The sequence below is a fragment of the Lates calcarifer genome, linkage group LG13 (genome assembly GCF_001640805.2).
Source record: "Lates calcarifer isolate ASB-BC8 linkage group LG13, TLL_Latcal_v3, whole genome shotgun sequence".
NCBI lineage: Eukaryota > Metazoa > Chordata > Actinopteri > Centropomidae > Lates > Lates calcarifer.
The window spans coordinates 14,084,903-14,109,603 of NC_066845.1; the positions used below are offsets into that span (position 1 = coordinate 14,084,903).

Consider the following 24,701-nt stretch of genomic DNA (forward strand, 5'->3'; position numbering starts at 1 on the left):
CGGTTTGGGTTTACTCACTTTGTTGCTTGTTTTCCGGGCAACGCGGAGTTAAAAATCGAGCGTACCGCAGTGGACGGGACGACCACGTCACTCGCCGGAGACGTGCCACATACTCGGTTAACGCTAGCCAGCGGTTAGCATCTGGCTGCTCAGAAATGTCACATTTTCGAGAAAAGAGGGGACGTTCACTTTTTTGTTAGTAAGTATTAAACCAGTCAAAGGCTACGAACGTATAACTTTACTGTCTTGACACTGACGATTTGTAAAAACACAAATTCGGGTCTTTTATCTCGCCCCTACAGCCAGACACTTAACGACAGTCACTAAATAGCTAACGCTAACGTTACCTTTAGTTTTAACAAAACTGCTTCCCTGTCGTCCTTTCAGTGTAGTACATTTTTGTTTACAGTTTAAGTGTATTAAAAACTGTTACAGTATCGATAGCGAAGCGGAGACGCTGCCGTCCAGTTGTCCGAGCACTTCATCTAACCTCAGGCCTTTCTCATACAAGAGCGCTGAAATTGTCTTGTAAATGTCCAAGAATAACGTTAAAAATGACTCCCTTAAAAGGATAAGATGCTGATAAGTGAGGAAAACGTGATGGAGCCGTGGAACAAGCCAAACCATCCTCCTACAGCCAACTGATTAATGATTTACGTTAAGCAAAGCCTCAACGTTAAGACAATCCGCACCATGGGAAGGTTGGTTTGATATAATTTGTGGTCATGTAGTTTGATTCTCACACCTATGACATTGTCGGCGTTTTTTTTTGCTGAGGCTTTTCTTTCTGTTACCCTCCGACAGGATCAGCTTTTCGTGCCTTTTCCCAGCCTCATGGCATTTCAGCCTATCATCCCAGGTTCTCCCTCGGCTCCTGACACCTTCCCTCAGACAGCTACTCTTCATCGGCCTGGTGCTCTGCCTCATGGGACTGCTCTACCTGCTGCTTGTCACTGGAAAAGGGCATGTGGGCTGGATCAGAGAGGAAAATCACTTCCACAGGTAACCTAACAGCTGCTCTTGAACTGTCTGTGTCTTAATGAATGCAGGCAATGTTACGTCAACGTTAACAAATCTTTGTGGTTCAAAAGGCACTTGGCTAGAGTGACTGATGTGGATGCAACAGATACAAGCAACCCCAACCTGAACTATGGCCTGGTGGTGGACTGTGGCAGCAGTGGCTCTAGGGTATTTGTGTACTGCTGGCCCAGACACAATGGTAATCCCCATGAACTGCTGGACATCCGGCAAATGCGAGATCAGCACCGCAAGCCAGTGGTCATGAAGATCAAACCGGGTAAGCTTCCCAGTGCTTGGCTTCTCATCAATCAAAATGTTATTTAAATTATTTTCAACAGTTAGCACTGTTTGTTTAAGCACTCATTTGATTTATTATGATGTAAGACAAACCATCATCATAAGTTATCCTGTTATGTACCCATTTTAACAGAATGTGTTTGGTCTTTATAGGTATCTCTGAATTGGCTAAAACACCTGAGAAAGCCAGTAATTATATATTTCCACTGCTGAGCTTTGCAGCCCAACACATCCCCAAAAATAAGCATCAAGAAACACCTTTGTATATTCTGTGCACAGCCGGAATGAGAATCTTACCTGAAAGGTACGGTTGGGGCCTGATGAGAAACCTCATAAGTTTAAACAGCATTGACTGAGTTACTCTGGAAAATGGAAAACTGATATTGATGAAATTTTGGTGTTTGTTTAATCTCAGTCAACAAGAAGCACTTCTGGAGGATCTACGCACAGACATCCCAGTCCACTTCAACTTCCTTTTCTCTGATTCCCATGTAGAGGTGATTTCTGGAAAACAGGAAGGTAAATGAAAGGAATAATAAAAATAGACAAGGAATGAAAATCAGCATTCTCAACTAGTTGTACCTGATACCTGACACCCAAATTAAATATGGCAACAAATTTGCATTACCTAAATTAGGCGGTGTAGGATTCTCCTGTACTGCTGACCTAATTCTTTATTTAAAATGAGTGCAGCATTGAAGAAGATAAAATATTGTTTTCATTTGTTTTAGGTGTCTATGCATGGATTGGAATAAACTTTGTCCTTGGAAGGTTTAACCATGTGCACAATGGTAAGGACCCAATCAGATAATATTTCAGTGCTATATGATTTTAAAAGGTTATTTTTGTTTTGATTTTTTGGCATTAAACAGCTAATGTGTGACATGTTGCCTAATACAACGAGACTTGTTGGGAAAGCATGTCTTAAGTTACACAGTGATCATGTGATATACCTTTCCTGACTGACTGTATTGCCTCTCTCTTTTCATTCATTCAAGATGGGGAAGCTGTAGTGGAGGTACATGTCCCAGGCAGTGATCAGCAGGAGGCGCTGGTGAGGAAAAGGACTGCCGGTGTCCTAGATATGGGCGGCGTCTCTACACAGATCGCATACGAAGTGCCCAAAACTGTAAGCTTTGCTTCTCCACAGCAGGTTATTATCCACAACCAATTCTGTTTTTGTGCTGTCTTTGGTTTTTGTCACTCACCCTTTGTTCTTCTCCCTATTTCCAACCTCTGTCATTCCCTGGTTAAACCTCTATGCACCATTTTTGTCCCGTGGAGATGATCTGCTCTCCATTCATCACTATTGAAGGCATACTGTAAGCCTGCTGCATGACTCCATAGCAGGATTTAGGACTGACAGCACCAAGCCATTTATGTAGAGACCATCAAATACAGTGGAAGATTTTTTGTTTGTGTTGTAGTGATTTATTTAGAGTAGCAGGTTTGACATATGCTGCTTTCCCTTTTCACTGTCATTGTTTTTTCTTTACACCACATGAAGCTCAGCTGAATTTTCACTGACATCTTGTTTGGCAGTTGTAGCTTTTGTTCTTTAATGTGTTGAAATACATTAAACCATACCTAAAATTTTGCTCTACTCTTAATGCGACCTCAAACATAGGCCTGACCTGCTGTAGTGATCAGTTCATGTGTAGCATGTCAGCACCTTGTTAAACACATACGGATATACTATGGTTTATCACAAGTGTGTCATCATTCCCAGCCTAATTTTTTTTTGTTTGTTCCCTAGGAGGAAGTTGCCAAGAACTTACTGGCGGAGTTCAACTTGGGATGTGACGCACATCGCACGGAGCATGTTTATCGTGTTTATGTGTCCACCTTTCTGGGTTTTGGAGGAAATGCAGCACGCCAAAGATATGAAGAAAGCCTCATCAGAAATACTGCCACTCGAAACAAGTGAGAACCGCAGGCAGATCTTTGTGTGCTTGGATTTATTTTTGAATTTTTTAGCAAATGTTTCCTACCTGGCAGTACCACAGTATTGTGTGTATTTACTCTGCATTACTGATTTCTTCAGGCTCTTAGGTCAGCATATTGGTGAGACAGCAGAGTCTCCCCTCCTGGACCCCTGTCTACCCACAGACCTGCAGGATGAAATTGGTCCATCTACACAGAAGCTCTACCTGCGAGGCACAGGAGACTTTGACCAGTGTCGCCAGATTCTCCAGCCGTTCCTCAACCGCACCAATGAGACCCAAACCTCCCTCAGCGGTATCTACCAGCCAGCCATTGACTACAGCAACAGTCAGTTCTACGGCTTCTCTGAGTTTTACTACTGCACAGAGGATGTGCTGCGCATGGGCGGGGATTATAATGCTTCAAAATATGCCCAGGCTGCTAAGGTAAATGCCACATCGAGTAACTTATTAGTCCCTACATTTTCCATAAAGCTTTATCTTATCAGAAATGCACCATTATTACCATTCTTTTTAAGATCAGTCAAAATTTGCCTGTCAAATAGCCAGTCATCACATCACCACTGGCTATTCTTATTTTGCTGTCAAGACAAGCAGCGTTTTCTCTCAAACTGTTTTGCTGACTATTTGCAATAAAGATTTTGAGACTGTCATGCCTTATATAGAGGCTAATGTGCATTTATCAATGTCTTATAACTGGAAACTTTTTTTTAAAATCATTTACAGAGTTACTGTGGCACCCAGTGGAAGACTCTGAGGGAGCGCTTTGACTCTGGCTTGTATGCTTCACATGCTGATCTTCACAGACTGAAGTAAGTCATACAGGATTATTAAAACCACTTCTAAAGCTCAACTAACCACTTGGTCCCCAAAAAAGATGGCTGCTATTTTGGACAAGAGTGCTTATCAGTGGCTTTATGTTTATGTCTGCAGGTACCAGTGTTTTAAATCTGCATGGATGTATGAAGTATTGCACTCAGGCTTCTCTTTTCCAACCAATTATAAAAATCTGAAGACTGCCCTACTGGTGTATGATAAAGAGGTCCAGTGGACTCTTGGAGCTATACTTTACAGAACACGGTTTCTGCCTTTGAGGTAAGATTGATTTTTCTCTCACCTGTGCCCCATTTTTTGTCATTTTACTAATCAAACCTCAAGCAATGCTAGCCAGTGAAAACGATCCTCCTAAATCCCATCTAGTTAAATCTGTTCTTTGGTGTAAGTGGAGGAGTTATTGTTTAGTCTTCAGAGCTACCTTGATAACAAGACACAATTTTAACACGAGTAGAGAGTTGAAACAATGATCAGTACTCAGGAGTGGCTGGTAAACAGACATGACACTAAAGCCTCCAGAGCTGGTGGCTTTTATTGTATTTGGCAGCAGGAAGTAACTTAAAACTGAGGAATGTTTCTGGTTTCAAACATATCCTTACTATGAAAAGAAACCGAATACAAATGAATTACAAATTATAGACACTGTTTCAAAAGAACTACCTGTATCTTTCAGTCTCATGATCTTGGTGTGACTTATTAATGGACTAGTCTTTAAAAAATATAGATTTATATCTGAAAATGAGTGCACATGTGTTGTTAACATAAAAAAAGAGTTGCATGATCCAGCCTACTTTGAATAAGATTGCAGTTTGGCAGGTTTGAGCTTAGTCTCATGTTGCTCACACAGTAGTTCAACAGAAATTTCAGCCAAGCCTAAAAGAAATCCCAATTCTTGTTATTCATGTCCTTAGGTTTTAACATATAATGACCAGGGCCCTGAACTAAATGATTCTATGCACATTATCTCTTTGTTCATAGCTGGTCTAATATGTGTCGGTTTTTTGTTGTTTTGTTTTCTTTGGCCTCTTTCAGGGACATTCAACAGGAAAGCCTGAAAGGAGCGCATTCTCACTGGCGGCACAGTTTCTCCTTTGTCAACAACCACTACTTATTCCTGGCTTGTTTCTTCATTGTGTTGTTATCTATTATGCTGTACTTACTGCGACTCCGCCGCATCCACCGTCGCACGGCGCAACGCTGCACCCCCTCCTCCGTACCATGGTTGGAAGAGGGCCTTGGCTCACCCACACTCCCTATCAACCTCTAAACTTTGTAGAGCGTAAAGTCTGGACAGTGTGTCTGACTTTCCAAAGCCAATCTTTACTCCTCTTCTCTCTGAAGTTCAGAGAGGTTGCTACTCTGAAAACAGGGCTGCTCCCTGCCATGTGATGAGAGATGGTACTGAGATTTGGACAAATGATAAAGATCTTCTTCTTCTTCAGGCTTACCTGAGCCAATGTTTGTGTTTAAGTTATTTTGTTTAATATTGAAATGTCTTTTTTAGAATTCATGCTCTTGCCTGTCACATACTCTTTTGTCAATTTCAAACGGCAGCTGCCTCCAGGTGTCTTCTGTTTCATTTCTAAAAAAGACAAACACAATGGTACTTGTTAGGTAATCTCCCATACCCAAATAAATTATGTATATAATTCTATACTTTGACTTTCACAAAGTTTGACAAATATACCACAGTGGCAGTTTATTTTATTTTTGTATGTATGTGTGGGCACTTGCCTTTCTTTATGCCTTTTATATGTGCATGATCACATATGTTCTTTTTTGTTTTTATGGTTGTTGTCTAGAAAAACCTCAAATGCAATACAATTTATAAATAGTGGAAGGAGCACTTTGTAATGCAGTTGAGAATGAGGCTGCATAGCACTTCCCACCTGGGATGGTCTTTTTTTTTTTTGAATGTGTGTATGTGTGTGTGTGTCTTTTCCAAATCACTCTGCCTCTAGTGCAATACATGTCTTGTCACTGTTGGGAAGTTCTCCACAACACATCTGCTCTTTTGTGTGGAGTATCAGTCTATCTGAAAGCCCTGCTGAAATTCTTGTGTTATTTATGTTGGGCTTCATTTTCAGAAGCTGTCATATCACTGCTGTGAGGGGATTGTAAGTGGGAGCACATGCCCCATTATTTATATGAAAATGGTCTAGTAAAATGTTTGCACAGATGAATGAGAAATATATGTTGTCAGATTGAAATTCATTAATAAAGGTTTTATGGTATACTTGTGTGGCTGTTTACTTCATGAGGAGGAGATCAGACTAAACAAGTATTGTTTGTTTTTCCTTGAAGTGAATCTGAAAACAGTGTTTCTGAAAGCATAAACATCAGCCTCTCTGTCACTGACATGGTAAGAGTTTATCCCAATGTAACATTAAGATTTTGGTACTATGCTGCATGAGAGCATGAATCAATTGTAATAATCTGCATGCACCCTCATGACCACATAAGCTCATGGAGTGGGTTTGATGGTATGTTATAGGTGGCATCCTGAACAAAGTGTTGTCAACACCACTGATTGTCCTTATTTACACTTGCAGATCTGACTCCAGGCAAGGCTGCTGGTAATGATAATGGGCCAAATGAGACGGTAAGAATTGTGTAGTATGTGAGGGTCATCAGATGTGGTATAAAATTGATGGATTTTCATGAGTGAATTTCTCCAGCTGTGCTCCCCCTTACAGTACTGGGTTTTTGCCATAACAACTGAGAGAACTGTCCACTTTTGTTTTCATGACACTATGCAAAAGTGACCGGTGCACTATTCCAGTTATCCAGTCAAAACACAGTGCAGAGGCCACCATTTGATGTGCTCTGTGATGGAAGTGTTAATACTTGATGCGCTCTGCATGTGGGACACAGGAGACCATCCTGTGTGGTCTCCATGAGATAGTATTTGTAACCTTCTTCTGTTGCAACTTCCACAGTAAAATAAGTCAATTTATTGTTGTGCTTACAGATTGGCACTTGGATGGGAAGATATTTATATCATAAACAGGTCCACAATCCATATCATACAAAATGTTAGGCTAACAACTTAAATCTTTGTGTGTTCTGTTGTATATAGGATTTGAACCAAATATATAGTCTATTTCACAACCAAATGGCAGACTGTGAAACTTGTAGTTAACAGTAAACAGGGTTTACCAATCGTACCTGTGGTTCAAAGTGTATGCTAAAGTAGTGCACGTAGACAGTAGGTAACTTCTACTGGTACAAGGTTTATACAGTCAGTCTTACAGCTCTGACTGTAGTTTCCCAACATGTGAATACCAGTTTTACCAACAAGTGTAAGGCTCCTAGAATGCTGAGTCACTGATGTGTCACACTTCTTCGATGACACACCCACAGAGACACTACAGTGTGCTTTGTGTGTAGAGCTTATGTTTCAGCCAATGGTGAGATAGTTAATACTAATATCATGTTCAACTCAGTCACTTTAAAGATAATGAATACTGTTTATTTCTATACCTGATAGAATAACTGAATTCACAAATCAATCAAATCAATATTTTGATGAACAGATTGTTAAAAAATATTGGAGAAAACAAATGTTCAGTGAAAGGGAGAGTGGATTGACAGAGAACCACTAAATCTTAAGTACATTTAGACAAATCAGGTGATATCCTAAACACAAACAGGTATCCTGTTGGATATCAAAGTGAAATTTAAACTTCTGGCCTGCAACAAGAGACAGCATGACACTAATGACATTAATTATTAAGAATAAGAGATGTAGTGAGACGTTCATCCAGTCTCATTGTGATGACTGGTGTCCAACAGGGTCCTTGAATTAATTTAACTGGACAAATAATTAATTTGAAGCTGTAAGGCAGCACCATCTAATGTACAGGTCTGAAACTGTGATAGCAGTGTTGAACTTCTTATTCAAGAGCTGAAACTAATTTCATATGACTGTTCACATGATGTGATGTCTGGATGATGTGTGCAGATCAGTATGTTCAAATTTAAGAGGGTTACAGGTGAGGAGGGGGTGGTGTTAGGTTGTTGTGTAAGCTCACTTAATTCTAAAAGAAATTCTTCAATGTACTTTTCCTGCCCTAATTTGTCATTAAGAACTTTCATTGTGTCAATATGTGGTTTCAGAGAGCCCTTTTGGTCTGTGGTTCCTCCATGCTTTTTAAAAAATAATTATCTGCCATAATTTTCTGACAAATTATTCAATAAAATAAAAAACATTACACCTGCAAATTAGAGACACAACACCTTGTCTTTAAAAGGTGTGTCCAGCCAAAGAAATAAGCAACAAAACAATTATTAAAAAAATAAACATGTCTATTTATGTTTGGGAGTGATATATTGTACAGCCCCCAGTAGTGGAAAGTAACAAATGACATTAACTTTATATATCTTTTTTTTTTTTTTTTTTTGTTTTAAAAGCTTTTATTCATTACTTCAGTTTATCCACTTTTGCCACTTTATATTTATATTGCACAACATTTCAAAGGGAAATACTTGTACTACTCGTTTTTTGCTGTTGTATTTCATTGCTGTAGTTACTACTTACTTTGGAAGATTAAATGCACATTATATACGATCAGTTACTAAAATATGATGCACTGCCCTTGTTTATAGTTAAATAAAACTGGCTTCATCTGAGCAGCTACAAAACTGAGTAGATGCTTACAAGTTGATGCATCAGTAATAATACCGTGATATATTATTAATATGACACTCTGGAAGAGGTCATTATGCATGAGTACTTTTGATTAGCAGCCCATAGTTCCTATTTGCTGTACTTCTGTACCATTACTAAAACTTTGGAGTATTTTCATTCTGTAGCATGTTAATACCACTTTTGCTTAAACAGGCCACAATTAGTGCAACCATATTCAGAGTGAGCAAACCACAAGTGGGAGATGTGTCCTTATGAAAAGGGGAAGTTGTACGATTTCTCTACAGTATTAATGAACAGATGCTTCCTGATAAGCTGACCAAACCTACTTATCTGTTTCAAGCAGTACTGTGCGATTACACGTTTGTCAAACCCATTCAAAAACTTTCAGAAAGACAACAGAAACGCAAGGATGCACACAATCTGACACAACAGCAGGACAGCGGAGTGTCAGAGGAATCTACCACGGAAACTTTTCATTGGCTGACTCAAACTAAGAGCCGGCCCAATAGTTGAATGTCTAATCCGATTGGTCCATATTTGTCTGAGGCACGCCCCCCAGCTGTTAACGTCACACGGGCGCTGGAACTCCACTAAGTAGTGATGATGTTGTGGTTGTTCATGCCGCCAGCTCCTCTCTGAGTGTCATCTTACTTAGGAGAAGACCCTCTGTGAGAGTTCACCACGCATGGCGTTGACCTCGGACCGTGCGGTGGCAACACTGGAGATGTCGCAGATCAAAAGCAAAGACGATGAGCCTTTTAACAGTGACGGTGACTACGAGAGCTTGCCACCTCATGTCTCAGTGGCGACCCACATGACAGCGGGCGCCGTGGCTGGTATACTGGAGCACACGGTGATGTATCCCGTGGACTCTGTCAAGGTAACGCACACGCAGGCGGCTCAGCAGCAAATCACACTCGTTTTGCCACCACAGCTCATTCACTAACAAGCTCCACAGCACTGCTAACTGTGCATACAGTCTGCTATCGCCTGCTAACAAGCGTTAGCTATAAAACGTCTGGTGCCCATCCATAGTTAGCCTGAGTGTTAGCTAATTTAAGCACGTCAGCCTGATCGCCTCAAGTGTACTTGAGAAAGTAATAAAGCAGGCTAGCATTTAGCAATTAGAATACCATGTGTTAGCTAAACCGAGCAAGTAGTAACAGTTATACTATTTTTCGTTTTTTGCTCGATATAACTATTAACTTCGCTAACATAGCGAGCTTTCTGAACGCCCAGTGTAACCTTAATTTACCTTACCAAGTCACATACTCAGCCAGCTTTGACCAAACTTATCGACATTTTAATCATGAGATAATTTTGCTGTGTGAAAAGACGTTTCCATGCTGCCCCGGGGTTTTTTTTCCCCCGTCAGAGTCACATTTTCTCTCATACAGTGAGACGAAGTGAATTATCCAGACTCCCTGTTACTGACCTAGGGTAACTGAAGGTCAAGTACCTGGCGTGGCTCTAACAGATGTCAAAATGGCTTTATATTTTGATTCCACAACGACATCGCCACTCTTAAACAATAACTTTTCATAGTGTAAGTATGCTTTTGTGGCCACTCCTCGATGACTGACTTATTAACAAAGGCCGCCTGTAACCCTGTTCAACAGAGCACCATTACTTCTTTTCCCCAGGATTACACAAATAAGTCAACACTAAATTTAAATTGTGGCAGCAATTATTGTTATGTACTTAATAAACAAAAATACAATATTGAGAATGCACAGTATGTGAAGATGGAAAGCAGTACACTGTTGGTTGTACTTAATGGGAAATTTATAGATATTACCGTTGGCTCTTGGAATTTGCAGTGGGCATCTTTAATATAAATTTTTGACACAAAGATTAATCAAGAACAAGAAAATGATTTGCAGAATAATCAGTAATGGGAAAAAAAGATTACTTGACAGGAATCACATGAGATCATAACCAGATAAACCTCTCCTTACTCCAGCACTTTTATGTGGTTGGATTTGAACAAATTTGTTTATGTTTATGTGTTTATATGTGTTATGTTTAAGCTTGTTAAAAATTGGCTTGTGTCTGCAAAGCAAATCACAAACTGTTGGGTTGATTGTGACCTTTGCCCCATGCAATCCTCTCTCTTCTGCTAAACTATTGTTTTCTAACAATGTAGTGTTGTTTTGATAATTCGTTGTGCTGCTCTACCCTAATAATAGTCTGGATGTGGCACAGACAACTGTAAACATACTGCAAGAAAAAAAGTCATTATATCCTCTTTGCTTTAGTGTCAAAACCTTGACATCTTTCTAAATGAACTCAGGTTCCTTTATTACACAAAGCACTGTTGCCATTTCCTCTTGAGGTTTCAAAATTTTCTGCCCATTCAGATTGATCAGTGCGTGTCTAGAGTTGCACTGTAATCCATTTTGAAAGTTGAGTGGATCCAAACTGATGAAAGACTTAATCATGGTTCCTATTTTTTATGCTCCCTGTTTTTCCTCTTCATATTGACTATTAAGATTTGCAGTATGGAAAAACAGACACCTAAGACATCAGAGACAAACTCCAGTGCATTTCTTTCCAGCTCAGAATCCTAAATTAGAAGTCTTTATGTATATGTATTTAATGAAGCAATGAATTGACGTCATTCATCAAACTTAATGTTTCAACCTATATGTTTCAGCCTCCCATTAAAGAACAAGATACACTGAGGACTCAGGGAGTAGCCTGTGCTAATGCTAGGAGGGGGATCTTATCGGTGTTGTGCACATTTGGCATCAGCCTCACACGGTGAAGGGCGTGTGTGTGCAATCGCTTCTCTGTTGTGTTGATTAGTAAACGGCCATAGAACAACAGCTGCCAAAGCTAAATTAGAAAGATAGGCCACAGAGTAATGTAATAGGTGAGAGTGTTTCCTTTTCAGGATGATTGAATGGGTACACTGGCGTTGGCTACCTGTTTTGTTACCTCAGTTCACTGCCATATTGATTTTAATAGCATCTTTATTATTATCGATAGTACTTTATTATTTTATGAATAATCTAAGATGTGTAAAACTGAATGTGAATTTCTTAGGCAAATGTAACTGTAAAAACTGGACAATGTTTATTTTTAAATCAACAGCTGAAAAAAACTAACTGGCATGCTTGTCCTAAAGTTTGTGCTGAAAGTACTGGACTTAGGTTTTCACTACGTTTTAACTCTTGTCTCGACAGTTTTTGTACTGTCTTGTCAGGCCCACAGCTAAGACAAATCTTTCACACCCATATTTTAAAGGTGATACCAAATTTTTAAAATTAAAAAAATCCCATATTGATATGTAAGCCAGTAGTCATTTTATGGTTGAAAGATAAACTGATCAGTCCTCTGTGGTGGTCACTGAAGCAGTGTGCCATGTGCAGAGGTAATGCGCCAGTAATGTTTTTTAATGTAATGTTACTATAACCATAATCTTTCCCTAACATTACCCAATTTTTACTTGCCTTACTTTCACTTTAATCTAACCATCTGTTCATTTATTTAAGCTTCATATTAGCTGTAGAGCAAACCAATTTTGTCATTTTGAATCAATTTCATCTGTCGAGGACCTCAACGATACGCGTGAATATAAAATTCATATTAATGCCTTTGTCTCCAGCAGAACAGTGAAGTGTGCAAATTCAGCCACAAAAAGTTTAAATGTAAACTATGCTACCAGGTTTTGTGTGCCCCAAGTTCCCAAATCTGAATCCAACGGAAATGTAATTGATACTTTATTGTCAAGCCAAAGGAAGGAAACACATGGGAACATGCTGAGGAAGATAGACTTGGCCTATCTCCTGAGTCAGCCCCAGATCTCCCTGCAAATAAAAACATGCTTTGTGCTGTCCAGATAACTTGGCATGGTGGAGTAACACAAACAGCTGCCACAGCCTCCCACACCAGCCTTGTGAGAGACACACATCACTCAGGCAGGACCTCACTGCTGCCAAGAGCACTTGCTGTCAAAACAGTGCGACAAGTAACAATGTGTTAAGAAATCATAAATGGGCTTTCACCAGGTGCCCCCTTTAAAGCCGCTCACAGTCACATTCATGTAGAGCCCCAACTTTAGCTCTTGGATGTTATAACTGTTATGAAATGTAATTGAACAAATAATAAGCAATGGTTTAAATATACATCTTTATTTTTTCAGACAAGGATGCAGAGTCTGCAGCCAGACCCCAATGCACAGTACAGGAGTGTGTATGAGGCTCTGAAAAGAATCATCCAGACAGAGGGAGTCTTCAGACCGCTGAGGGGCCTCAACATCACCATGATGGGAGCCGGACCTGCCCATGCGCTCTACTTCGCCTGCTATGAGCGGGTCAAACGCTCACTAAGTGACGTCATCCAGAGCGGAGGCAACAGCCATTTAGCAAATGGTATGAGTTCCCACGTCTCGACACATATCACTGGATTGTCATACGAAGTGTTTTACACTAGGCTAAGCAACATGGCCTGGAAGAGTGTAGTCAGGATAAGTCATGTTAATGCTGTTTCCTGTTTACAGTGGCAAAGACAAAGTCATATCCCAAACATGAAAAATGCTATCTGGGATGTCTGGGTACAAGCCTGTGTTTTTCTTTCTTTTTTCTTTTTTGCTTGTAAACATCAGGAAAAAATGGGTAATTCACCCTGACCTACTAGAATTACACTCATATTTGTGACAGATGTTGTTACAATTCTGTTAATTGCTATTAAAATTCTTATAAACACAATCACTGGTTAGACTTGACAAGATGTGTTTGTGTTATAACAGGTATGGCAGGTAGTGTGGCCACTGTTCTCCATGATGCAGTTATGAACCCAGCTGAAGGTAAGAAAAAAAAATTCCTAAGGAGGGTGGCACATGTGGTTGTGTCTGTCTGTTGCATCACAGTGAGAAGTTTCTGGGTTTGAACCTTTGCTCCTGTGCTCATGCAGAAAATTGACAAATTTAAATTGCCTGTAGGTGACTCACATGACTCACATTTGTGTATTACTTACTTACAATACTTACTCTTGTTTGAGTGAAGTTAGTAAACTATGTATTTGTGAATTGTTTTCACCCCCATTAAGAACAAAAAAGACATGGGGCTGGTTCACAAATGGGGTAGGTAGCTTCAGACAGACAGACAGACAGAAAAACTAACTACCTAACTATTTTGGTATTTTCATAGGACGTATTGACAATGAGGAGAAATAGAATAATGCCAACTCTGTCCCTTTTAAAATGGCAGATATTTACACTACTCTTGGACTGTATTGGGCACAATATTATTGATCAAATGATAGGTTTGGTTCATATGTCAGTTAAATAAACCATGGCAACATCCAAAAATCCTTGGCTCACCTCCAGAGTTAAATTATGTACTGTTTGACACACGTCTTGTGGTGTAACTAATCTCTTGATTGTCTTTTAAAAGCCTATTCTTGTCATGTTATTCAGGATATTTTTGTTGTAAGTGCAAAGTATAAAATTGTACAGATTGCATGTAATGAAACACACTAACTCTTTGTTTCCTTCCATGACTCAGTGGTAAAGCAGAGGATGCAAATGTACAACTCTCCATATCGTGGACTTTTGGACTGTGTTCGAACGATAACACGTACTGAAGGCATTGGAGCCTTCTACCGCAGCTACAGCACACAGCTAACCATGAACATCCCTTTCCAGGCCGTTCACTTCATGACCTACGAGCTGATGCAGGAACAGTTAAATCCCCACAGACATTACCATCCTGGCAGCCACATAGTGTCAGGAGCAGCAGCGGGAGCCGTCTCTGCAGCAATAACCACTCCACTTGACGTTTGTAAGACGCTGCTCAACACACAAGAGAATGTAGCGCTCAACTCCATGAACATCAGCGGCCACCTGACAGGAATGGCTAACGCCTTCAGGACAGTGTACCGGCTCGGCGGTCTGACAGCCTTCTTCAAAGGGGTCCAAGCGAGGGTTATATACCAGATGCCCTCCACTGCCATTGCCTGGTCAGTGTACGAGTTCTTCAAGTACTTCCTGACGAAGCAGCAGCTGGAACAAGAGCCAGGACCTGGCCAGCTGTAATGGAAAATATGTTACAGCAACCCACACCTAGACTGATGAAAGAAAACTCCAACCTGAACGTGTGTGAGCTCAACATGTTTTTCCACTGTTGAGGAAATGATATTAATTATTGTCTCACAGGGAAGTCACCATGAGGTAGAGGTGTGTAAGAGAACGACACTTCTCATGGGTCATTAAGAGTTAGGATGATGTTGCACAACCAGGATATGCAGAGAGATGACTATTCTTAAAGGGACATATAAACAGAGTGTCATCTTCTTCCTCCTCCAATCCACAAACCCATCAACCACAACTCTCCAAACTCTCTTCTCTACATGTGGTGATCGTATAATTAAGTTGTCTTGAATGATGTTTATAATTCTTAATATTGGAATGTTTTATTTATTTTGCTAGCTTTCTGAGGCTTGTATTTTATGGATGCGGAAGAAACACAATGGTGTTTGTTTGTTTTGTTTCATGGTCTATTTATAAAGAACCATTACAACACATTCCTTATTTCCACTCCATGGCGGACAGGACAGTTGCGCTTTCCAAGTGCCTCATAAATATTAAACGCTGCTTCACCTTTTATTTCTTTTTTGCGTACCTGTTTGTAACAGAGAAAATCTTTCCACATTTTTTTTTGGTCCAAGTTCTATCAAAAATGCGCACAATTCTTTTACAAAAATCACTCTCTGGTTCTTAATGTTGTTAATCATTTGTCGAATATGAACATGCTAAACCAGAAGGTGCTTTGGGTTTTCTTCAGTTATTGTCTCTGCACCAAATGGTCAGAAGCCAATTGGCAGAAATTCTCTTGTTCTTTTGTAACTGTTTTTTGCATTAATTGCAAAATACTACGTTTCTCCTACCCTGAGAGAGTCTCTTTCTCTCAGCGTCAAAGTGTGTAGGCCGTAACGGTCCAGTTATTTGCCTTGTTAAAGCGCAGGACTACAACTCTCCTGAATCACGCACAATAACCAGTTGCAGAAAGAGGGCAGCTTGTGTATATGTATTCAGACACATGGATACATATATTTTGAGGGTGGCTATTTCTGAGAAACTTTGATATGCAGGTCCAAACGTGGATCAAATAAGGCTGTTACTTGAGATGATGGCCACGTCTCAACCTTTATGTGCATTTGTACTGGTGAGATGTGTATATGTGTCATAATGACCTTTAACCTTTAACCAAAAGGTTGTAGATTGTATATAAAATATTTTTAGAGTCTAAGTTTGTCTGAAACTTAAAGTGCAGACTTCCTGTGATCCAAAATGTAACGCTATGACTTTAATTCTGCTTTGAAACTGACCAGTAATGTTGGGCACTCTTTGTTACCATGAGACCAGTAAAATCAGCTGGTAAGCAGGCAATGCAGTTTCTTTTATTTTCACTCATCCTGTTGTAGTTAAACATTTCCTGTGTGCTCACTGCTCTCTCCAGCCTATTGTCTATTTTTGATTCTGTGGTCAAGACATTCCTCCAGATATTGATGTAATCCAGTAAGCAGCCAGATTTATTTGTTTTTAATTATGGAGGTTTTTTTCTTACTCTGGAAAAGTTCAGAGAGTTCGACAAGATTACAGTGGTCTCACGACCCCCTTAACAACATATTCTTTGTGCTTGTACAGTTAATATACCAAAGACATGCATTGTATTCTATGCATCTTACTTTTGAACCTGTATTGATGATGATGTGTGCCTGCCTGCTGTTAATTTTTCTCCCCCACATAGTTTGCGCCTAGAGTAGGGTTAAGTTACCTCATCACTTGAATTCTTCAGTAGCTTTCATTTCGCTCTAGAGCTCTTTTCATCTGCTCCTCACTGACTGCTAAAGTATCTGAGCAAAAGCAGTTATAAGTGTTTATGTTATTAGGAATATTTTGGAAAGTTTCAGTATGTTTGGAAGATTACATTGTGACCTAATTTTTATTGACTGATCAATTGATTTATATTATATGAACTTATATTGAATATAGTTACACGTGCAATATGAATTTCGCATGAATAGATAAGATGTTAAGCTTGAATATAAAAGCAGCTTAATTACCATTGGTTCATACAGCTGTTTCATCCTAAGTCTACCCATAGTTACAGAGTGTTGCCCACATTGTGTTGTTTTTTTTTCATCTGGATCCACTGACCAAACTACTCTTTTAAGTTTATCACATGATAAACAAAAGTAAAATGAAGCCATTATACTTGCAGTCAACACTGCTTTCGTTCCTGCATCATTCCTCTAAAGTGTCTGTTCGTCATTGAGACTCATAATTGAAAAAACTGTGCTGCAACACGTGTCCAAGTACTTTTAACATGATAAAGAAGTGTTTCTGATAAATACTTACATTTTAAAGGAGAGAGTAGAGCTGATATTCTGTGTGGGGATTTTCATAATGTAAATATTTTTATGCTATTTACGCACAAAAATGATCAAAATGGGAGTTTGGATAATTTTTTGCTGAGTGCCATCTCCAGAACAGGAATGCTTGGAAGTTTGACCATGCAAATATGATTGTAATAATGCTGCTACAGTATGTAACACTGGAGCTAAAATAAACATGCAACTAAGGAATGCTGTGTTTTATGTGTGTTGCGTTTCTGAACTAATTCAGTATTTGCTTTATTGCTCCATGTCCTGTCTCAGTCTTTTCGATGTTGGGGAAGATGATGATTTTATTCTTTAAGCATTAAAATACAACCACCAAGAGTTTACAAATTAATGGGACTTTAGTTTGACATTACCTGCTTTCCGGTGCAACTACGTAATATTTCTGCCTGAAAAAAGAGACACAACATTGTATTTAACTGCTGCTGAGATTACTTATTTCAAATTATTTTGTAACATAAAAGGAAATGACAGTTGGGATCGTGCAATCAATTTCAGAGGAAAACTAACACGAATGATACGAGGAAAATGGACTCACCGTGTAAGGTAAAATAATCAGGAATATTTGAGGCATCATCCTAATTTACTGTTTAGATGAAATGGTTTATTTCCTGGTTTGTAGGATTTATTGTCGACACTGAAAACATGAATGACTAATAATTTTGGGAGAATCCAACGTATACAGTAGGTGCATGCTGCTGGTGCACCTACTGTATACACCTGTACAACCTTTGAGAAAGAGAAGTTGTTGCTACATTTTAAAATTTCATCATCTTTTAGTTCTGTCAGGACTTCGAACCAACCCTTTTAGGTTTTGTGTCATGTAGGAGGCATACTGTCCCTGTAGGGGGCAGTATAGTATCATTTAAAGGTTGTCACCACAGGCACATAACAACCAAGCCTCAAAGGGAGAGATGATATTGAGATGTGTCACAGTGTTTGGACCCACCACCCAACATTCAGATACATGATGATGTTATGATGAGTGCACTGCTGGCTCTGCTCTTAGTTTTGTCTCATAGAAAGAAAAGTGTTTGAAGAACAACCTAGAAGTCTTGAACTTGGATTTAAAATGATTTGGAAGCTAATTACTATGCCAACACTGATAAGCCAGGGTTTAAAAAAAACATTGATTTTTTTTTTTTTATCACATATCACATGGGCTTTGAACTACATCTCACTGCAGTAATTAAGTACCAGAAACACCTTACATTATAATGACACCGCAACCTGCACCTTTAAAGTTATCAAATAACTCAATCAGCTTCAATGCTCAGTAGTTTAGTTGCAAAGTCTTCCAGTCATATTACTTTGCACAAAAATAAAACAAAAAAATTTTAAAAAAATATACAAAAGCTATTACACTTCTATCTCATTCCCAATTTTTCTTTAATTCTGCATGGACACGCCAGTGTTTTGACTGCAAATGTTCTTCCTCAGGCATAGGTAAGGGTGTGAACACACCTGTATTAACAGACAATCTGCAAATTGAATAACTGATGATATACAATCTGCCAACTCATTTAATTACAAGGAGTGGTCACAAAATACCCATGTGAATATCACATCAGCAATGCATTAAAAGTGCAGGATTATATCCGTACATACTTTTTTGGAATGCCCTCATTGACCTCATATTGGTCACAGTTATCCATGTGGTCTGTAATTTCTGTGTTTTATTTATTCTGTTAGGTAAAGGTAAATGCTATATATCAAATGTGTGTCCTGTACATAATACAACATGTAATGAGAGAAGAACAGGACTGATCTGATTTTTTATTGAGATGTAGACAGTGTGGAGCTTTATTCCAAACCAACATGCCTCAGGACACGTACACTTGTGCTGTTAACGTTGTTGTCCCTGATGTGTTTAGTTTTCGCCCTTGTCCGTGAGCAGGTTGTTTATCTGAAGCGCACAATGAACGGCCCCCTCAGCCCATGTCCTCTGTCCTTGTCATACTTTTCTCTAATCACTTTAATCTGCAGTGAACTATCCCACTACTTTCTATCTTTATCCCACAGATAAAGACACTGGAAAATTACTCTTCTCTCCCTGTCTGCCTGTTTCTTTCCCTTTCTTTCTCCCTCCTCTTCTCTCTTGTACACATACTACACTGTTCACAGCCACACAATCACTGTCAACCATCGGCTGAGTGGGATGCAGCGGTGTATCTGCTGAAGGGAGAAGAAAGGCAGCTGCTCTACTGGTACCGTAACATGAGGGATCCAGTTACACTATCCGAGGAAGTTTATGAGTGTTCCCATGTGAAAAGATCAGGGCTGTTTTAAACCTCCTTATCAACTCCAACAAATTTGTCAGACAGTCACGGCATATTTGAGCACTGACAAAGGCTGTCTTTGTGGTCGGGCTTTGGTTTTCTTCTCATCTGTTATGAAGATCTGCATGTTTTTCAAAGCATCATTGGCCACCTTGAAGAGCATGACGACGGCTCCACAACCACACTGTTCACTGTGTCCCACAATCAGATCCCTAAATATATAGACAAAGTAGATAAACTCTTGAGAATGGAGTCTTAACATTGTATATCTTGGCATTTATACCAGCTTCGTTTCCACATCCCAGAAAATCTTTATGTAGCCATGTACTGGCAAAATTCATGATCCCAAGTATAGAGGAGGAGATAAGTCAGAAATACTATAAACTCCTCCTCGCTGCTATTTACCACCAAATCCAGTTAATCCAGGTGGTGCGTGGGCAGATGTGGAGACACTCCCCAAGCCTAAAGAATGAAAGAGAAGGTAACAGGCAGGAGGATGTTGTTTTTAAGTCTTCTGTATTTGTGAAAGCTGTGTCTCTTTGAGCCTTCCTCTTTGAGGAAGTGCAGGTATTACAATGGCAGATACAATAATAATAGTTCTTCCCAACCTTCAGTTTCACCCTTCACCAGGCTCCTTTATCTGATGAACGTGTTCTTATACAACCTGAGAGACACTGAGAGATACTGTCAGATTTTCAATGCCGTCAAAACAGATCCTATCTGCCCTCTTCATGTCTAATTACCTGTTTACTCCAAGGGCCTGGAGTGAATGGTGCAGCTGCTGGCATTGTTGATAAAAACTCACTTTAGTTTGAGGAAATCATTAGGAGTCAAAGTTCACATTTGGTGTCATTTCTTCAGCTTCTACATTGTAAGTCACAATATATCCAACCTTAGTATTATTAAGTATTGTGACTACCTTCATATAGGTGCTTGTTTGGATGGGATGGTATGAATCAGAGTCATGTAGACAATCAAAGTGAAAACTCTTCACAGAAAGTTTATAGAAAAGTAGCAAAGGAATGTACAAGACAAATCTCAATGAGGACAGCGACGGGTTACTGGCGTGAGAGCTCTCAGCTCTCCCTCTATCAATTCCATCAGTCCTCTGCTCACACTTTGGTTGTGTTACTACAAACTTGCCCTTCTTAAATATGTAAAGCTCTAAATCCTGCATGCCATCTTATCGGCACTGTACTGAGTCAGCTCAACATGCCAACCTGCATGAAGCAGGTTATATACTGACTTCTTCAGCTTTTATGTAAATAGTTCAAAGTTACTCTGAGTAGTTGACGGGAGTTTAAAAGACTGGATGACTTCATTATAATTAAAATTATAATATATTAGTTTAATATAATAAATTAGAAACACACAAATGACAGTAGATGAGAACTCTCATTTTTAATTTGAAGAAATTATGAGAATCTCCAAAAGACATATATTACACCCTTACACCACACCTTATGTTTATTCATAGAGATACAGGCTGTGGTGAACTTGATGATTAACATATCCTCTCCATATATCTTGGAGATATAGGAAAATTGGATACATTTCAATTTGTATTGGCTGCTGACGTTCAGATGCAGTGGTTTACATTCACACCGAATACTACACCAGGTATAGTCAGAGAGAAGTTCCTGGACTGGTTGAAGGTGAGGAAATCTGTGTTATACTGATATATCTGATACTGTATGCTTACAACACTGTGGTGAAATAATTAACATATGAGTATATTAATCTGAAATATGCATATCCTTGTCCATCTACCTGCTCATTAAAGTTGGTATAAAGCATAACAATACTTTGTGTCTGTATATGTGTCTTACAAATGGAAGTGGCCTATATGTTTTACTCAGCAGCAGATTTGATGCAGATGCACTGAGTAGAGGAGGCTCTTGCCTGTAGCAGCAGCATACAGATGAATGTGAAGGCCTTTAAATAGCTGTCAGCTGACATAGCATAGTGTGATGCATGACTTACTGTAGAGTATCTCGCCAGACCTCATTCATAATTTCACTTTTTTTGTTTGCATGCTTGTTTTATTTAAACAATGTTCATAAACATGATGTAAATAAGTATGATGCCGTTATTATTTTCTAAATATCAAAAGTGAAATCTTAAGTCGTAATGATAATGTTATTCAGAAAAATGCATTTTATGCGGTGAAGAATATTAGTCTTGTCAGCATATACACACAATAACAGCTCAAACACAGTCAAACTCCACTGAATCTGAAAGTTCAGCGTTGTGATGAAGGAAGCAGTGATCTTCCCTGCTAAGGGCAACACACATAACTCGTGTACGGGCCAACATAACAAAAGAAGACATGTTCTACAGTTTATTCGAGGCATGGATAATATCAATACTCTAAAAGATAACACGCTGCATTCTATGTCTGAAACCTGTGACAGGGCAGCTGAAGGACTCAAACTGGCACACACCTGCAGGTACCCTTTAAGTTAAAGGCTAAATGCCACTGCTATGCAGCCAGATTAGCCACAAGTAGAGAGCCCACGAGTACAGTAAACCCAGTAAACTGGAAAGTTGCATTGCATTTAAATATTAAATATGCAGGAACACTTTTGTATCACATTATAGTCAATGGATGTTTAATTATTTGTTCAGCAAAGCTGTATCCCACTGAATCCTTATTACTAGGGGCTTTTTTTGTCCAAAATGTAAATCTGTACATACGAATCTCGTTTAGTTTTCATCTCCAGTCAGCACCAGAGTATCCATATGATTACAATGATTAAAATGTAGCTCTATATGTGATCTATAATCATTTGAAACCGTTATCACAAAGTCTAAAGAAAAAATCTGAAGTAAAACATATTTGCTTAACATATATTATTTTCATAGTGTTAGACAGTGTTCCAGTTTCTTACCCCCATTACCCTCTCTTACTCTCTATATGTCCCACAGCAGTTATGTTAACAAACAGGTTTTGTTACTACAATAATCACTATTACATGCATGTGATGCTACACGAAAGCTTCACTACTTCATGCCACGGTGGCACAAGCAAAACTGACTGAACCTGACATGCGAGACAATGTGGCCTGTCTTTTGTTGAGGACAAGATGAACTTTAACCATCTTTAAAATGTATGTTTAATGTATTTGATCATCTGGATCTTATGGTGTTGAAAAGCTTATTCTCATGTGTTCCCACAGTACACTGCTGCTTACTCTTTTAGGATTATTTACTTTTCATAGCTTCACTCCTCCACATTTCCCTTTTGAATCACATATTGTCTTTTCATATCTTTTTCTATTTCATTCCTGTTATTCTTTGACCAAAACACTCTTGTCTGTAATTTCTCTATGAACTGGTCAGTTTATAATTTTTGTTACATTGCCATACTGAGTCACTTAGAGCCAAATGTCTCAGATAAGAAACTTTCCTCATGATGTCAGCTCAGGAAAGTTGAAGAGCAGTTTATCTTCATGTAATCAGGTCTCATTCTTCTGCCCTCATTTACAATGTCAACCCTCATCTCTGTCTGCTCTTATCTTCTTCTGTAGTTTTACTGTATTAACTCCACACAGATACTATAAATGTTTTCAGTGTAAAACACCCCAACTGCCTGATTTACAGTGTAATTCTTACAATATAGTTCATGCATTACTGGCTACTTCAAAATCAACTACATCACCACAGCCACCACTTTAACTACAATCAGTTGTAAATTATCAATTATAACCACGTTACATCTCATAAATTGTTATAGTTTCTCTGTTCTCTCAACATTTTGCTGTATTTTTTAAAATAAACACACATTATGTTTACTGTTAGCTTAAAACTTATTATTTATTAACAAATTAATTAATAATGCCACAAATGAACTCAGTGAGCAAATGGTTTGTTGTGCAAAACCACATCATGTCCATACAGTAAGATTTGTGTGATTTTTGTATAACAAGCTTCTAAGAGCAAAACCATTTTCAAAGGCAGAGTGGTGAAGGTAACACACACTGGATTCAGTGTCAAATAAGAGAGAATCAACTTTTTTAAAGAACACAGAGCCTAAATATCAGGAACACTAAACACAGGTTTATGATTATAAATCATAGCTTAATACATCATTTCAATTTCACCATAACGTTGGCCCCCAGGGGCCACTGTAGTCCCACAGGTATGGTCTGTATTGGTAAGCTTTGCAGAAGGAGGTGATTAGTGACGATCGGACCAAATCCTCTCTCAGACCCAGTCCCTCGGCTTTGTACATGTCCTTACAGAAGTCTGATGTTTGCTGCTTTCGTTTTGTTTTGTACCTCCGGTTCTGGAACCAGATTTTCACTTGAGTCTCAGTTAGTCTTAAGGTGCTGGCCAGGTGAGCCCTCTCCGGGGCAGACAGGTATTTCTGGTGGTTAAATTTCTTCTCTAGTTCGAGCACTTGGAGGTGTGTAAATGCAGCTCTGGAGCGCTTCTGTTTCCCTGTGGAGGAAAAACTGCTGGACTCTGAGGTGCTGGGACAGGATGTGTCCAGAGACCCTGTCGGGAACAGATGTGATCGGATCAATGAGGAGAAAAATTACGCTCTTTAAATCAGTGTGATGTAGTCTGCATATCATAATCACCAGATAAACAACGACCACTATGAATAAAGATGCTCAAACTATATTTTCTATTCATTGCAACAACTTTGGATGATACAGACCTAAAATTTATCTCATAAAATTGTATTAAATTTTCTAAAACATCATTCCACAAATTGAATTCAAATGCACAGGATATGTTGGGTTATCTATCTAGTGTTACATTCCTGTCATTGAAAGTCTGCAGCTCACCTGTTTGCGCTCCAAACGCTGTCTCCTGAGGACAGAGTTCTTCTGGCAACTTTTCAGACTCTTCTCTTAGCGGTGAACATCTTTCCATCTTCTGTGAACAGCATTTGCCATTAAATCTTGTACCATCCTTAATGGAGAGGATGTCCTCTATGAGGAAGGAAGTCAGAGGTTTGACTGTATCAGACATTTCCATCCAGTAATCCACAAACCAGAGGCCTCTCAGAGCCAGAGGGCGACACGTGGTTGAAGCCGTGTGTCTCCTCACACACTCACACGGTCTGAATTTATATGAGAGCAGAGGCGGGTCCATCCACTCTGCACTGACATGTGAAGAAGGCGGGACAAGGGGCTCTCTATGTACTCTGTTAAACTCTGTAACTCTGTTTTGCCTGTTCATTTCACGCTCATGCAAATTTCTGCAATCACATTATAATGTCCTATGAAAAATAAGTACTTTATATATCTTTGCCTTTTG

General features: G+C 39.2%; 3 protein-coding genes across 4 annotated transcripts; 2 read left to right on the forward strand and 1 right to left on the reverse strand.

Moving 5' to 3' along the window:
* Positions 1–88: 88 nt before the first annotated feature.
* entpd4 (ectonucleoside triphosphate diphosphohydrolase 4) lies at positions 89–6,328 on the forward strand. 2 transcript variants are annotated; one of them, XM_018669657.2, is made up of 13 exons: positions 89–199; positions 571–701; positions 805–1,002; positions 1,092–1,297; positions 1,471–1,621; positions 1,733–1,836; positions 2,049–2,108; positions 2,316–2,470; positions 3,074–3,240; positions 3,362–3,686; positions 3,987–4,072; positions 4,194–4,355; positions 5,127–6,328. In XM_018669657.2, the coding sequence occupies exons 2-13, from the start codon at positions 649–651 to the stop codon at positions 5,359–5,361; spliced, it is 1,902 nt and encodes a 633-aa protein (XP_018525173.1). In that variant the 5' UTR covers positions 89–199; positions 571–648; the 3' UTR covers positions 5,362–6,328. The 2 variants fall into 2 exon arrangements, with proteins under 2 accessions (XP_018525173.1, XP_018525174.1); XM_018669658.2 differs by having other exon boundaries at positions 97–199; positions 2,316–2,446.
* A 2,981-nt stretch (positions 6,329–9,309) lies between these two features.
* slc25a37 (solute carrier family 25 member 37) lies at positions 9,310–17,337 on the forward strand. Its single transcript, XM_018669694.2, has 4 exons — positions 9,310–9,625; positions 12,893–13,121; positions 13,499–13,555; positions 14,256–17,337. Exons 1-4 carry the CDS (start codon positions 9,431–9,433, stop codon positions 14,783–14,785), a joined length of 1,011 nt encoding a protein of 336 aa, XP_018525210.1. The 5' UTR covers positions 9,310–9,430; the 3' UTR covers positions 14,786–17,337.
* Positions 17,338–21,503: 4,166 nt separating this feature from the next.
* Positions 21,504–24,477, reverse strand: nkx3-1 (NK3 homeobox 1). Its single transcript, XM_018668422.2, has 2 exons — positions 24,227–24,477; positions 21,504–23,930 (listed from the first exon to the last, which is right to left on the reverse strand). Exons 1-2 carry the CDS (start codon positions 24,417–24,419, stop codon positions 23,530–23,532), a joined length of 594 nt encoding a protein of 197 aa, XP_018523938.1. The 5' UTR covers positions 24,420–24,477; the 3' UTR covers positions 21,504–23,529.
* Positions 24,478–24,701: the final 224 nt, after the last annotated feature.